This window comes from Panthera pardus, unplaced genomic scaffold (genome assembly GCF_024362965.1).
Source record: "Panthera pardus isolate Hobbes unplaced genomic scaffold, ASM2436296v1 HiC_scaffold_12, whole genome shotgun sequence".
Classification (NCBI taxonomy): Eukaryota; Metazoa; Chordata; class Mammalia; order Carnivora; family Felidae; genus Panthera; species Panthera pardus.
The window spans coordinates 76,420,562-76,434,055 of NW_026526677.1; the positions used below are offsets into that span (position 1 = coordinate 76,420,562).

Below are 13,494 nucleotides of genomic sequence, written 5' to 3' on the forward strand. Positions count from 1 at the left end.
GTAAACAGGACCCCAGTGAACTCTCTGGCCCCTTCTGCCATGTGAAGATGCAATGAGAAGTCAGCAGTGTACAACCAAAAGAGGGTCCTCCCCAGAACCTGACCATGCTGGCAGCCTCATCTTGGACTTTCAGCCTCAAGAACTATAAGAAATAAATTTCTGGTTTTTATAAGCCACCCAGTCTATGGTACTTTGTTACAGCATCCCATACTGACTAAGACACCTAGAGCCCAGATAATGCAGGTGTTAGCCAGAAGTTCTTAGTTGAGAAGAAGATCCCATCATGGAACCTCTTCCCTTTTGCACTGTAACTTAGCTGCTTGGCCTGTTTTCTGGGTGTGACAAGATAGATTTATACCTTCTACTCAGAACCAATATGGAACACTCCTTCTGATTCCTGACTTGTTGAAGAAGGAGGTTCAGATCTGCAAGACTCGGAGAACATCAGAACTAGGGTCAATTTTTGATATTCCTGGAAAAAGTATCACATCTTTAAGCAGCCTTTGAAGAACAGAACAAGGGGTAGGAGTCCTAAAATAGCTCAGCACCAATATTTATTGTTGGTAAATATCAATATATGAAGAATTTTAAAATGAGGTGCTTGACCAAAGTGTTCACAAATATCACAGGCTGCCTGGAGAGAAAGGGAGGTCCTTCCCACTGATAGTATTTAAGTTTAAGCCAGGTAGGCATATACTGGAGAGGTTATACTCATGCATAAGGCAAGGGTTGGACTAAAGGCCCTAAGATCCCTACCAAATTCTAGATTTTATTATTTACTGATCTTTGATTTACCTTGTGCGTGCCTCTATGCTTGCACTTAGTACATTATTCTGTAATGATCTGTCTAGATATCTGTCTCCCAGACAAGGTTGAAAACTCCTTGAAGAAAGAAAGACATTTACCCTGTTCTATCCCAAGCATTTAGCACAGTAGTTAAAACATAGGAGATACCAAGTAAATATTTATCAAATGAATAAATTTTGTATAACTATATTAATATCTCTATATACATCTTGATTTATGGTATAAGTTATATATATTTTGATTTGTAGTATAAGTAATCAGCAAATGGACTTTCTTGCTGTGAGGGTGTTCATATTCTTTACAACCCCTTGTTGCTCGAATACCTAGATGATGCAATATACCACATGATTCCCCACATACGGCACTTCTACATAATTTATTCCTTCTCTACAGTTGGAACTATATTATGGCAGTAAAGGCAGAGTCAAGGTTATGACCAGGGGTTTTCTGAATTTGTATTTCTAGATCTAGCCCCACTGACAGAAAAAACTCCAGAGATATTGGTTAGAGGTCTACGTGTGATTCGGCTGTATTAGGTGGGCAGGTATCTCCTGTGGATAGTCACGTGTAGTTTCATCCCAAGCTTGGAGAGGGAGGCAGGTGTGTGAAGGGCAGGGGCTCTAGTGGCATGCTGGGCAGAGGAACAGGTATGCAGACTGAAGTGGGAGTATAAGTGGGAGAATCTCAGCAGGTTAGACTGGATGAGAAGGTCAGGATGGGGCCAGGAAGCAGAGGCAGATAAGGTGTGGCTTTTAAGTGGAGAAATTTCCAAAGAAGCAGAGGAGGTGGGTGAGGTTGCAAAGAGAATACTTTCCAAAGGAACATGCTAAAGATGCTTGTGCCAAGCACCACCATTCATTCATTCATTCATTCAACAGATATATGTTGAGTGCTTACCTTGGGTCAGCCCCTGTACAAATGCCAGGGGTACAAATAAGTAGGCTCTCTGTTCTCAAGGACATAAATTATGAACTAAACTCTACATATTAACAGACATTTACAGTACAGTGTGAAACATGTAATGAGGTAAGGACAGGGAAGTCTGTGGGAACATACAACCATCTCTAAGATGAGATGTGAAGGATAAGTTGCAGTTAGCAAGGTGAGGCAGGAAGGCAGTCTTGCTAGAGCTCTAGAATGGCCGGATGAATACACAAAAGACCAAAGAAGGCTGCTTATTCAGAGACTGTACATACTTTGCTATAGTTGGGCCTTATGTATGAAATGGTCCAGACTTTTCCCTGAGAATAATGAATCACTGAAGTATTTTAATTGAGGAGTGACATGATCAGATGTGTGTTTTAAAAATATTAATACAACTGGGACGCCCAGGTGGCTCAGTCAGTTAAGTGTCCAACTCTTGATTTTTGGCTCAGGTCATGATCTCATGGTCGTGAGATCAAGCCCCACTTTGGGCTCCACGCTGACAGCATGGAGCCTGCTTGGGATTCTCTCTCTCTCCCTCGCTGCCCCTCTCCCCTATTTGTGTGCGCCCTCTCTCAAAATAAATAAACAAAAAATTTTACAAAGAAATTTAAAAAATATACTATACAACAAAGTGTGGAGACTGGGTTGGAGGAAAGGAAGGCCAGGGACCCACTGAAATTGCTGTAGTATCTCAATGGAAGATGATAGTGGCTGAACTGAGAACAGAAGGAAGCAAATGTATTCTTGAGACACCTGAAAGTTAGAATGGACAAAATGTGGTGATTGATCAGATGTGCGATGTAATCAATCAATCAAGGATAGTCTGTTTCTGGCTCAGGCAGCTGGGAGGATGGCTTGCTCTGGAGGCAGCTCTGAAAAGAGAGGAGGACATGTCTGTTTAGGTTGAGTTCTGGTCATCAGGGAGTCAGAGTTAACTTCCTCAAGTCCAAAGGTCCATTGGGCCCCATACCACTCTCTTGGGGCAGGAAGGTTTCCTTTGCCAGCTTAACAGTAGCTGATATCTGACTAGGGTCCTTACAAACACTGGTCATTATCATTTATGCGTCTGTTCAATCAACCAATGTTTATGAAAGATCAATTATGTATTCACAGTATCCTGCATCCCATACATCCCAGTGTCCAACGATGCAGGTGGCTTAGTGCTTCTCTTTATTTTTCCTATGTTATTTTTTCAGCTTTATTGATGTTTAATCGACAAATAGTATCGAAAGATATTTAGGGTATACACTGGTGATTTGATGTATGTGTACGTTGTGAAATGATTCTTCCCATCTAGTTAGCATATCCATTACCTTACATATTTACCTATGGGGGACAACATTCAAGTTCCACTCTTTTAACAAATTTCACTTATACAATACAGTGTTATCAGCTAGAGTCACTGGGCTGCACATTAGGCCCTCAGACCTTATTCGTCTTACAGCTGAAAGTTTGCACCCTTTTACCAACCTCTCCCTATTTTCTCCAACTTCCTGCCCCTGGCAACCACTTTTCTATTCTCTTTATCTAAGAGTTCTACCTTTTTTTCTTTATAGATTCCACATGTAAGTGACATCAGGCAGTATTTACTGTCTCCCTCTTTGGCTTCTTTCACTTAGCATAATGCCCTCCAGATCTACTATGTGACTGTGTATGTTTAAGTAAAACATCTTAATCCAATCATTCATTCATTAATAAGACACCTTGTTTCCATATCTTGGCTACTGTAAATAATGCTTCAATGAACGTGGGAATACAGATAGCTTTTTTTTAAACATTTATTTATTTATTTTTTTAACATGAAATTTATTGTCAGATTGGTTTCCATACCACACCCAATGCTCATCCCAACAGGTGCCCTCCTCAATGCCCATCACCCACTTTCCCTTCCCTCCCACCCCCATCAACCCTCAGTTTAGTCTCAGTTTTTAAGAGTCTCTTATGGTTTGCCTCCCTCCCTCTCTAACTTTTTTTTTCCCCTTTCCCTCCCCCATGGTCTTCTGTTAAGTTTCTCAGGATCCACATAAGAGTGAAAACATATGGTGTCAGTCTTTCTCTGTATGACTTATTTCACTTAGCATTAACACTCTCCAGTTCCATCCACATTGCTACAAAAGGCCATAATTCATTCTTTCTCGTTGCCAAGTAGTATTCCATTGTGTATATAAACCACAATTTCTTTACTCATTCATCAGTTGATGGACATTTAGGTTCTTTCCATAATTTGGAATGGGAAAAGATATTTGCAAATGACATTATCAGACAAAGGGCTAGTATCCAAAATCTATAAAGAACTCACCAAACTCCACACCCAAAAAACAAATAATCCAGTGAAGAAATGGGCAGAAAACATGAATAGATGCTTCTCTAAAGAAGACACCCAGATGGCCAACAGGCACATGAAAAGATGCTTAACGTCACTCCTCATCAAGGAAATACAAATCAAAACCACACTGAGATACCACCTCATGCCAGTCAGAGTGGCTAAAATGAACAAATCAGGAGACTATAGATGCTGGAGAGGATGTGGAGAAACGGGAACCCTCTTGCATTGTTGGCGGGAATGCAAACTGGTGCAGCCACTCTGGAAAACGGTGTGGAGGTTCCTCAGAAAATTAAAAATAGACCTACCCTACGACCCAGCAATAGCACTGCTAGGAATTTACCCAAGGGATACAGGAGTGCTGATGCCTAGGGGTACTTGTACCCCAATGTTTATAGCAGCACTTTCAACAGATAGCTCTTTGAAAAATGCTTCTCAAAGTCAGTTACAACTGTAGGATTTGAACAGGCTTTCCCACTCACGCCACCCCACCTTATCCTTTAAAGTATTTCCTCACTCCCCATTCCCAAGGTTGCATTAATTTTGTCTTTTCAGGAGCACTTGGGTGGCTCAGTCGGTTAAGCGTTGGACTCTTGGTTCCAGCTCAGGTCATCATATCTGATAGCTGCTATCATGATATCTCATGATTCATGAGTTCAAGCCCTGAGTTGGGCTCCATGCTGATAGTGCAGAGCCTCCTTGGGATTTGCTCTCTCTCCCCCTCTTTCTATCTCTCCCTTGCTCTCTCTCACTCTCTCTCAAAAATAAATAAACTTTAAAGATTTTTTGCATGTTTTAGTTTCTTCTGTGCAGACTTAGTCTTTGAGACATGGATAGAGGTTCACCACTCTATAGAAAACCTTGAATAAATTATGGCCAGAGGCCTGGAAAATGTTTCCTAGGCTCCACAGTTTCACGAGCAACGCTGGGCCTTCCCGTGACTGAAGTGATAGTGTTAGGGTGTCAGTAACAGATGGGATTGATCAAAGTCTTCCTCGAAATACTTGTGCTTGATGCAATTTCAGTTCACATTTTGTGTGTGGCTTTCCCAAGCTGGGGTGTGAAATTCAAGCATCAGAGAAACCAGCGGGGTTTGTAGGTTGAAGTTAATAAAACAATGTGAGCCTATGTAGCTCAGATTAATAAAATAAATACACAGATGTGAGAATCTAACCTCACACATCCAGGAGAGATCATCCTACAAATCTGGTTCCTTGGTGGGGCAGGGGGTGCCTAGATCACTGGGCCAAGAGCGATGAGGAAAACCACTGTCCAAGTAATCGATAAAGCTCGATTTTTGCCAAATAAAGCTAAATTGTCAAATCTCCAACTCCTCAAAGATACTGCAAGAATTAATGACGAAATGGTTTTGAATGGCCAGTCTACTGTAAATAAAAGTTGCTTTTTAAGGATGTAGTATTATTATTAACTTTATTTCATGACCGGTGAAGGTACAAGATGTTGAATACTTAGGTCGTTTGATTAAATGACGATGCCGGCATGATCACGGCTCAGGATTGGATTTCTATTCCAGACATGTTTTTAGTTTTGCACAGAGAGCATGTCTTGTTCTGATGGCAGATTATCTCTAGCCTTGATCAGCCACCTCTCATGTGCTCAGGCTGATGTCTCAGTTTGCTAATGGATAAATAACACAGCTTTCTCCACCCACTGATGTGGGTGGATAGGTCGTCTTTGTATGTAAAGCATATTATTATAAGCTGCAACTTTTGGAAGACTGAACAAGCCTTTGCCAACATCTGGTCCTAATTCCTTCATTTACAGTTGGGGAAATCAAGCCAGAGACAGTAAGTGGTTTGCCCCAAATCACTCAGTAGTGCCAGAGCCAGGGCTAAAATCTGGATCTATTCGTAAGTCCAATGTTTTTGCTGTGTCATTGTGCTGTATCCCCTCTGGTCTAGGATTCCCTTCTAAAACTTTTGGGTGCTTGGATTGAAAACAAATCCCTAGGGAGCCAGTACCCAGTAAAGTACAGCACAATCTTTGGTACCACCTGGTATTTTACGAGAGATTTTTCGTTATTTGTTGCAATTCCCAAGAGTACCAGACTTTGCCAGGCAGACTGCCAAAAGACAACAAGTCAATGTGCTGTGCCTGCAGGAAACTTCAAGGCAACTTTCGACAGTGTTCTAGAGATCAAAGCAAGCCAGCTGGTCTGATTGCGACAACTGATAATTGGTGGCCATCCTAGTTAGGCTGACAGGGTTTCTGACATGGTGGATAGCCTACGCACTGCATTTCTAGATTAAGTCAATCAGTCACGTCCAATTATTCAGCCACGTCGATCTGAGAACCTGCTACATGCAGAGCTTTATGAAAACCTCTTTGAAATGAAAAAGCAAAAGATTGGCCATGAGTTGTGATCTTCCCAGATACAGGTAGAGATTCACCAGGCTGGACTTCTCAGAGGTACCTGGTGAGGTGACCTTTTCGTGAGAGCCAGGACCCCTTGTGACATGTGACTTTCTGTCATGGTTTTCAAGGGGAAATGAAAAATTGGTCTCCATGATCCTTCTTAGCCCTGGTATTTTTCTTTCAAATAACACTTATTGTATACATTTTTCAGACGATCAGAGTAATGCATGTTTATTGTGGAAATGCAGAAAATTACACAGAAAATAAAAAAGCACTCATAATTCCAATGTACTAGTAGCTACCTCCAATTTTCTGGTTCAAAATTTTTCCAGTCTGTGTTTTAAGCATATATAGAAGTATATACCGATTATTTTTATGAAATTGAGATTCTCCTGTATCCTACCCTGAAATTCTAGAAGTCTATATTATGTGCAGAACTCAACACAGTAAGTTCCTCGCTCAAAGCCTGGCATGTGATGGTTGCTCCATAAACATTTGTTAACTGAATGGGGAGGGAAACCATGGTTTGCAGATTTGAGTAGCCTCATTGGAAGATCTCATATTTGGGCCGTGCCCAGATCTTGACCACAATCTCTGCATGCTAAAGAAACATACTGAACTGGAAATGACGACTTTCCTACCAGAAGGCTTCTCTGTCCCAGGAGAGCATCAGTGGTAATTCATCTCCCTTTTTTTGTGCTCATTATTTATTTCAGGAGATTCCAAGAGCTGCACATACAAGAGAGCTGTTGGAAACATGGACCTCGGTGAAAAATGGCCCTTGGAGGAAGGAACCTGGTTGTCTCATGCTGGAATTCATCATTTTGCCAACACCAGAGGGGGTATGGCTGCTTTTGATGTCCCTGATACACGTGGTACTCTTCAACTCCTGCATTCATTGTGTCAACCCAGCTGTGCTCAGTACGTGCCCAGTGCTGTTTGTCTTTTCAAAAAAAGCCAGGAGGAGAGGAGAGGAATGGACTTTGGAGTCAGGCAGACCTGGGTTCAGATCCTGAATTTCCTACTTCTAAGCTACGTGGCCTGAGAAAGCCTATCATATTCTCAGCTCTAACATGAGAGTAAGAATGCTTACTTCGTAGGGCTGTGATAAGGACTATGAGTAATGCGAGCTGTCATTTACTGAGCCCTTACCCTAGCCAGGGAGGAAGTTAGTCACACATCTCTGGGCACCTAACATGTGTCAGGTACTGTATTCCTGCTTATCTTGTCTCCTCTCCTCTCAAGAGCCCTGCAAAGACTGGCATTGAGGATAATGCAACCAGTAGAAACAGAGTAGGTCAGCTCACTTTCTCTTCTTTTTTCTTGCCTGACATCTGATTAATGCAACTCAGTGTTAAGTGATGGGGATGCTGTAAGTTAACTGGAGTGGTGCATACAAATGTAACCCTCATACAGACTTGTGGGCCTCTTTCAGGTCTAAGAACCACCCACCCCCCCCCCCCCATCCTCCATATCTAGTGGAGATCTACTTTGGCGGTAGGAACCATTCAATGGATAAGGAGATAAAGGCCCCTAATGCACTCACATGAGGTTTTTAGTAAGGTTATGCCTCCCATTGTCATTTATACATTCGTTCAACCAGTATTGAGTATCTACTATGTGCCAAGCACTGGGAACACAAGGGAGAAAGATGGTCGGGGAGATCACCAGACCACACTCTGCTGCACCCCGTCTCTAAAATGGGTAACTTACAGAGCTCTGCCCCAGGGTACATCTTCCGACAGGGCCTACCGCACGCAATGGGAGACTGCCCAAAGGGAAGGTCCAAACTTTGAGAAAACTTGGATGAGTTCAGCCAGAAGCCAACGGCTGTTCCCTCCTGTGCCCTGTCACGCCTCCACCTAACCCACTGGTTAGAGGTTCTTATGCCGGTGTCTCCTCACAGCCCATGGAATACAGTTGAACCTCCCTCGCTCAACACACAGCCTTCCCTGATCAGACCTCTGCCTGCCTCTCTAGACTCATCTCCTGCTGTTCATTACTAAAAGCAAACCTCTTCTGTTGATGCACTAACCGGCCTCTGGATCCTTGGACATGTCATGCTCTCGCACACCGTGAGCCTCTGTGCGGGCTGTTACTACTATTTGCCTTCTACCCGGCAGGTTCCCACCCATCAGTGAAGCCTCAACCGAAGTCATCTATTCCGGGTCTCTCCCTGCCGCCACCCACCCACTCCACCCTGGTCTGACCGAGAGGCCTGACCTCAGCGCGGCCGCGGAACTTACAGGTTCCCGTGTCACGGCGCCTGCCTTACCGTGTTGTGTTGTGACGGTGCATAGCTTGGGCAGCCTCTGGGCTTCCTGAGGCCTTGCTTCATTGGCCTTTGCATCCCTTTCACAAGCAGCCTAGCGAATACTTGATGCATATACATACAATGGCAGGCTGGCTGCGTGGCTCAGCGAATGAATAAATGGGTAGGACCGCATCCTGTGGGCATCTCTCCTTCGCTGAGAGCCACCTTTGACTGTGGTGACCCAGCTGGTCTGTGCACACCTCTCCCGGCACCACGGCACCACTTCGTGGTACTGTGAGCACACCCATAGCATTCCATTCACCGCTCCAGGCTTTTTCACCAAAGTCTGAAGTCAGAGGAGAGAAAGGAAGTAGATGTGCTTTGTCTGCCGGTGCTTTTGTAACCTAGGCAATAGAATCACCTGTCACAGAATTTTAGAAGCTTTCAGGACCATTGTGACAAACCAGTGGCTAAAAACTGCTTGTTGCCACCAACTCCACAAATGACCACATCCCGCTATGAGTTGACCCTGCCATGGATCTCCCATCTTCAGGGCACGGCTGGCTAGTAGGAAGGGGAACCAGACCGGTGTCTTCGAACTGCCTAATGGGGAGGCGTTGGTCTCAGGTAATTGATAAGCTTCGGGGCTGATGGAGGAGTTTAACTCTAGTGGGCAACAGATACCGGATATGTGGTCCCAGTTCGGACCCTCAGTAGGTGATGATGGAGGTGTCCAAGGCAAAGGATGGCAGTGGTGTGGTATGTGGGTGAAACACAGTGACAAAGAATCAAGGGAGCTGAAATGTAGAAATCCTTATGGGCAGCTAGTGTTAGGGTGGTTCTCAGAGGCCTGGGCTGTGGTTCAGGGAAAGGGCTCAGGTCTTAAGAGGACTAGAGAGGTGGCCAGAATGGGAACTTGCACTCAGAAATAAAGTGGAAGCCCCACTGGGCCAAAGCCAAGTCACAATTGGCATCATCACCAAAATATATAAAGAGCAGTCATTCGTTGGGTATATACGTTGCCCCAGACATGATGCCGAGCCATTTTTATATATACATATAGATGATCTCAATTCATTCTCACAACCTTCTTCTCATTTTATGAATGGAGAAACTGAGCCCAAAGAGGCTGACAAGAGGCTTGTGCAAGATCCTTCAGCTGGGAAGTGGCAGAGTGGGTATTTGAACTTCGATCTGCCTGACCCCAAGCCACTCTATGGCTATCGCTCCTCGCTTTACCCTCCAACACCCCCTTCTCAGTTTAGGTCTCTGGTGGGCCAGTTTCAGACGTTTATTGCCAGTCATTTCATTGTCATGGAAGAAAAGAGCCGTAGCTCGGAGCAGGGCCAGAAAACCAACAGTGCTGTTGCAACGTGTAGATTATCATCCAAGACCCTCCCACGGCCACTTCAGCTAATGCATTGCCTAGGCCTTGACCCACCTGCTTCTGAGCATCTTTCCTCCATGCCCTGACCCCTGTCCCACCTCTCCCACCCATTGTGGGATGCCCATTGTGGGCTAACAGAGTTTCCATTTCTAGTGAAGTACCAGGGAAAGTCCTGGAGTGTCCAGGCCTTCGGGTTTTGTTCTTGGCTTCATGGAATCCTCTGAGAACCGTGTTATCTGCCAGGGAGGCTCCGTCATCCTGGTGAGTCATCGGCCTTGGGGCAGGGCCAGATCCACGCAACATCTGCCTCTGTGTTATCGTCAGGGCGTCGCGGGCGGCCATTAGAGTAGGAACAGCCTTCAGGAAGCTGGCAAGGAGAACCCAGGATGTCTGGGGGTGAAATGAAGTTTCTGGAGGAAAGTCCCTCTGCCACTCTTGCTTCCTCCACTGCTAAAAACGCCCTCGAGGACCTGGGCGGGTGGTTTTTCCAACTTTTTTTTAAAGGGCTGGAACCCATTTTCCAAACGAAGCTGTCTGCAGTGCCTGACGCATCAGACAGAAGGGGGCCAGCATTTGGCCAGAGCTCTGTTTCCGATTGCTGCATCACAGGCTGATGTGGCTGCTCCTTGCATTTGCCAGCTAGCACACCACACGTGTGGGGATTTGGCGCAGGAGGGGCGGCCTCCGCAGCCCTCCTCGGCGAACCTCCAAATCCTGTTATAAATGCGTTCACTCAGCCCTTCGGGGACCCTATTGTCCCTTCTTCCCAGTGGAATCCACCTGCTTATGTGTCTCTTCAGGGGAGAGCCAGGAAGTTTGGGAACCCTAACCTGGCAGTACAGGCCAGGTGTGTGAAAGAAATGCCGCGGTGCTGTCTCCATTATGGTTATAAAAACAGGAAGGAGCAGATCTCCCTTCCGGTTTCTCTCAAGGTCAGGGAGAGTTTTCACATCAGGCAGGAAGGAAAGGAGGAACATTTTCTGGGAGCGCTGTGTGCGCTAAACACTGCTGCGGGCGTTATTCTATTTCCTATCGATCCTCACTGAAATCCCAACAAGGAGTTATTTGCATCATCCGCATTTTGCACACGAGGAAACGGAGCCTTGGAGCGGCAAGATGGCGAAGCCAAGGTCGTACGGCTAAATGCCAGCAGAGCTCACGTTCGACCTCGGGTCTTTATGCTGCTGGGCTATGCGGTGTCCATTTTACTTCTTTGTTCGGTTTCAAAGGACAACGCTGTGTGGCATCTCCACCTTTCTGCGAGGCTTGTTTCTTTTCTGCACGTTTCTCTTGCATATGGTGCGGTAAAAAGACTAACACGATGGAATCTGTTATCCACAGTCCTCTGCTGGCACTTAAAAAAAGGGCTTTTTTTTTTTTTTTAATGTTTATTTATTTTTGGGAGAGTGCAAGCGGGAGAGGGGCAGAGAGGTGCGGGACAGAGGATCCGAAGCAGGCTCTGAGCTGACAGGCTGACTGCAGTGAGCCCGATGTGAGGCTGAACTCACCAACTGCGAGGTCATGACCTGAGCCAAAGTCAGTTTCTCAACTGACTGAGCCACCCAGGTGCCCCTATTAAAAAAAATAATAAAATAATAATAATAATAATAATAATAATAATGTTTGTTTATTTTTCTGAGGCGGGGGAGGGGCAGTGAGAGGGAGACAGAATCTGAAGCAGCCATCAGCACAGAGTCTGACCCGGGCCTCAAACTCATGAACTGTGAAATCGTGATCTGAGTGGAAGTTGGACACCCTACCCCTGAGCCACCCAGGCGCCCCCTCTCCTGGCATTTGTTTTAACAAGTTCCGTAAATGTCTTTTCGTGTTACCGAAGAGCTCACGGTCTGGGCAGGTTTGGACACTTCCCAAAGACTAGTGGCAAGACTAGGGCTCGCACCTTGGCCTTTACTGTTCCTTCCAGTACCTATGCTGTGTTGACTGCCAGGGCCATATCGTCTTGGAAATACCATTCCAGTGTGAAAGGCAGGAGGCCTCAGGCAGCCTGAGAGGATTCTCTGCAGTCTCTGAGAGAAGAGAGTTCCTCTCAGGCCACAGTCCAGGATGCTTGGGTGGAAAATTCAAGATCAGGGCAGGTCTCCGCATCTCAGCGGAGACTCACATGCATCCTACGGATTTCTTTTGTCGCAGTTTGGTCACAGACTTCAATTGCAGCAAATGTTTTTGCCCTTAATCTCCACACAGGGTATTTTGTCTGATTTCACCCGGTAGATCCAACTGGGTGTGAGTTGGAAGTGTGTGATTTTCCTCTGCAGGGACCTTCTTCTGTGTGTATTTTTGGAATGGTTTTTTATTCTGATTCATGTCCACATACACCTTCCAGTAGCTTCTTGGCTCAGCCGGAGTTTATCTCCTTTGATATGATGTTGAGTGAGGAGTCTTTTAAATCTTCATCTCTGTTCCATAGTTAGTAATAGGAACCCTAGCGGGCTGGACGAATACAATTGGCTTATGCATTTTGTGAAACACCTTGCTTTTGTCAGTAGCACCTACCGCATTGGTATTTGGATTTTTCAGAGAACATATTTAGCATTTTTAGAAAATGAATCCTTGGCTTCCTGGCAGACTTGGCAGCATCTCATCTCTTGGTTTGTATTGTTTCTGCTGAGGATGATGACTTTTTTTCCAGGTGTGAGATAGTTACTTTTCTGGTAGAGCCCATTTCTTTCTTTTGGAAGTTATAAAACGCCTTTTTTTAGAACAGTTGTCCGAAGTTTTGATTTTTGTTTAAGGGAAATAAGGCAACTATGTATGTTTATATACATATATACTAAATATATGTACAAATATTAAACCCTAGGAGGAGGGGAGATGGCCTTTGCGCCAGTTCGGCCCTGGAGCTAATGCTGTGACCAATTAAGTACCAGTTTCTTTCTGGTGAAAGCTTACGGGTGGGCATACATTTGTCCTTGCTTGGCCTGTCCTAAGAGGACACAGATAAGAGACTGTATAACAGAAGAGAATCGTGCTGTGCTCAGGTAGCCACGGGCCCCACTCTCTCTCCCTAAATCAGTCCTGCCCATGCTCCCCAGGGAGAAGGGGGGTGGGGAAGGGGGGCGGGCATTGCTGCTCTGCTGTTAACTAGCAGAGAGCCTCCGGGAGACAGAAGGCTACCTGCAGAGAAGATGAGCAAAGGGCAAGGCCGGGGAGGAGAGGAAGGCAGAGGGAGGGCTCGGCCCACTTCTTTCTGTCTTTCATTCTTGAAATCGGTGTCCTTCCAAGGCCCGGGGTTGGGAAGGCTGTGGACAGATCCTAGTGGCCTCTGGCTATTGCTCAAACTTGGTTTTGTCGAATTGGTGCAGCTCTTCCTTGCAAAGGTAATTGATAACATACTTCAGCTGCAAATAAGTCTCCCCACGTGGCATTCAGCCCCTCGTGCATTTCTTAGAGGAAGAAGCT

General features: G+C 45.3%; 1 protein-coding gene and 1 long non-coding RNA gene across 7 annotated transcripts in view; one reads left to right on the plus strand and one right to left on the minus strand.

The window, feature by feature from the left end:
- The window catches only part of AMOTL1 (angiomotin like 1), a 153,860-nt gene that overhangs the window by 20,602 nt on the left and 119,764 nt on the right, over positions 1-13,494 (plus strand). For 3 of the 6 annotated variants that reach the window (XM_019450127.2, XM_019450129.2, XM_019450130.2), the window contains exon 2: positions 7,150-7,275. In XM_019450127.2, the coding sequence (XP_019305672.2) occupies positions 7,191-7,275 (85 nt within the window). In that variant the 5' untranslated portion in view covers positions 7,150-7,190. Of the gene's footprint in view, positions 1-7,149; positions 7,355-9,268; positions 9,315-13,494 lie in introns of those variants that run through there. The other 3 variants (XM_019450124.2, XM_019450125.2, XM_019450136.2) reach the window with 2 other exon arrangements.
- On the minus strand, positions 2,408-7,180 carry LOC109267368 (uncharacterized). Its single transcript, XR_002080070.2, has 2 exons — positions 7,075-7,180; positions 2,408-2,606 (listed from the first exon to the last, which is right to left on the minus strand). It is a non-coding gene; the product is annotated as an uncharacterized LOC109267368 (long non-coding RNA).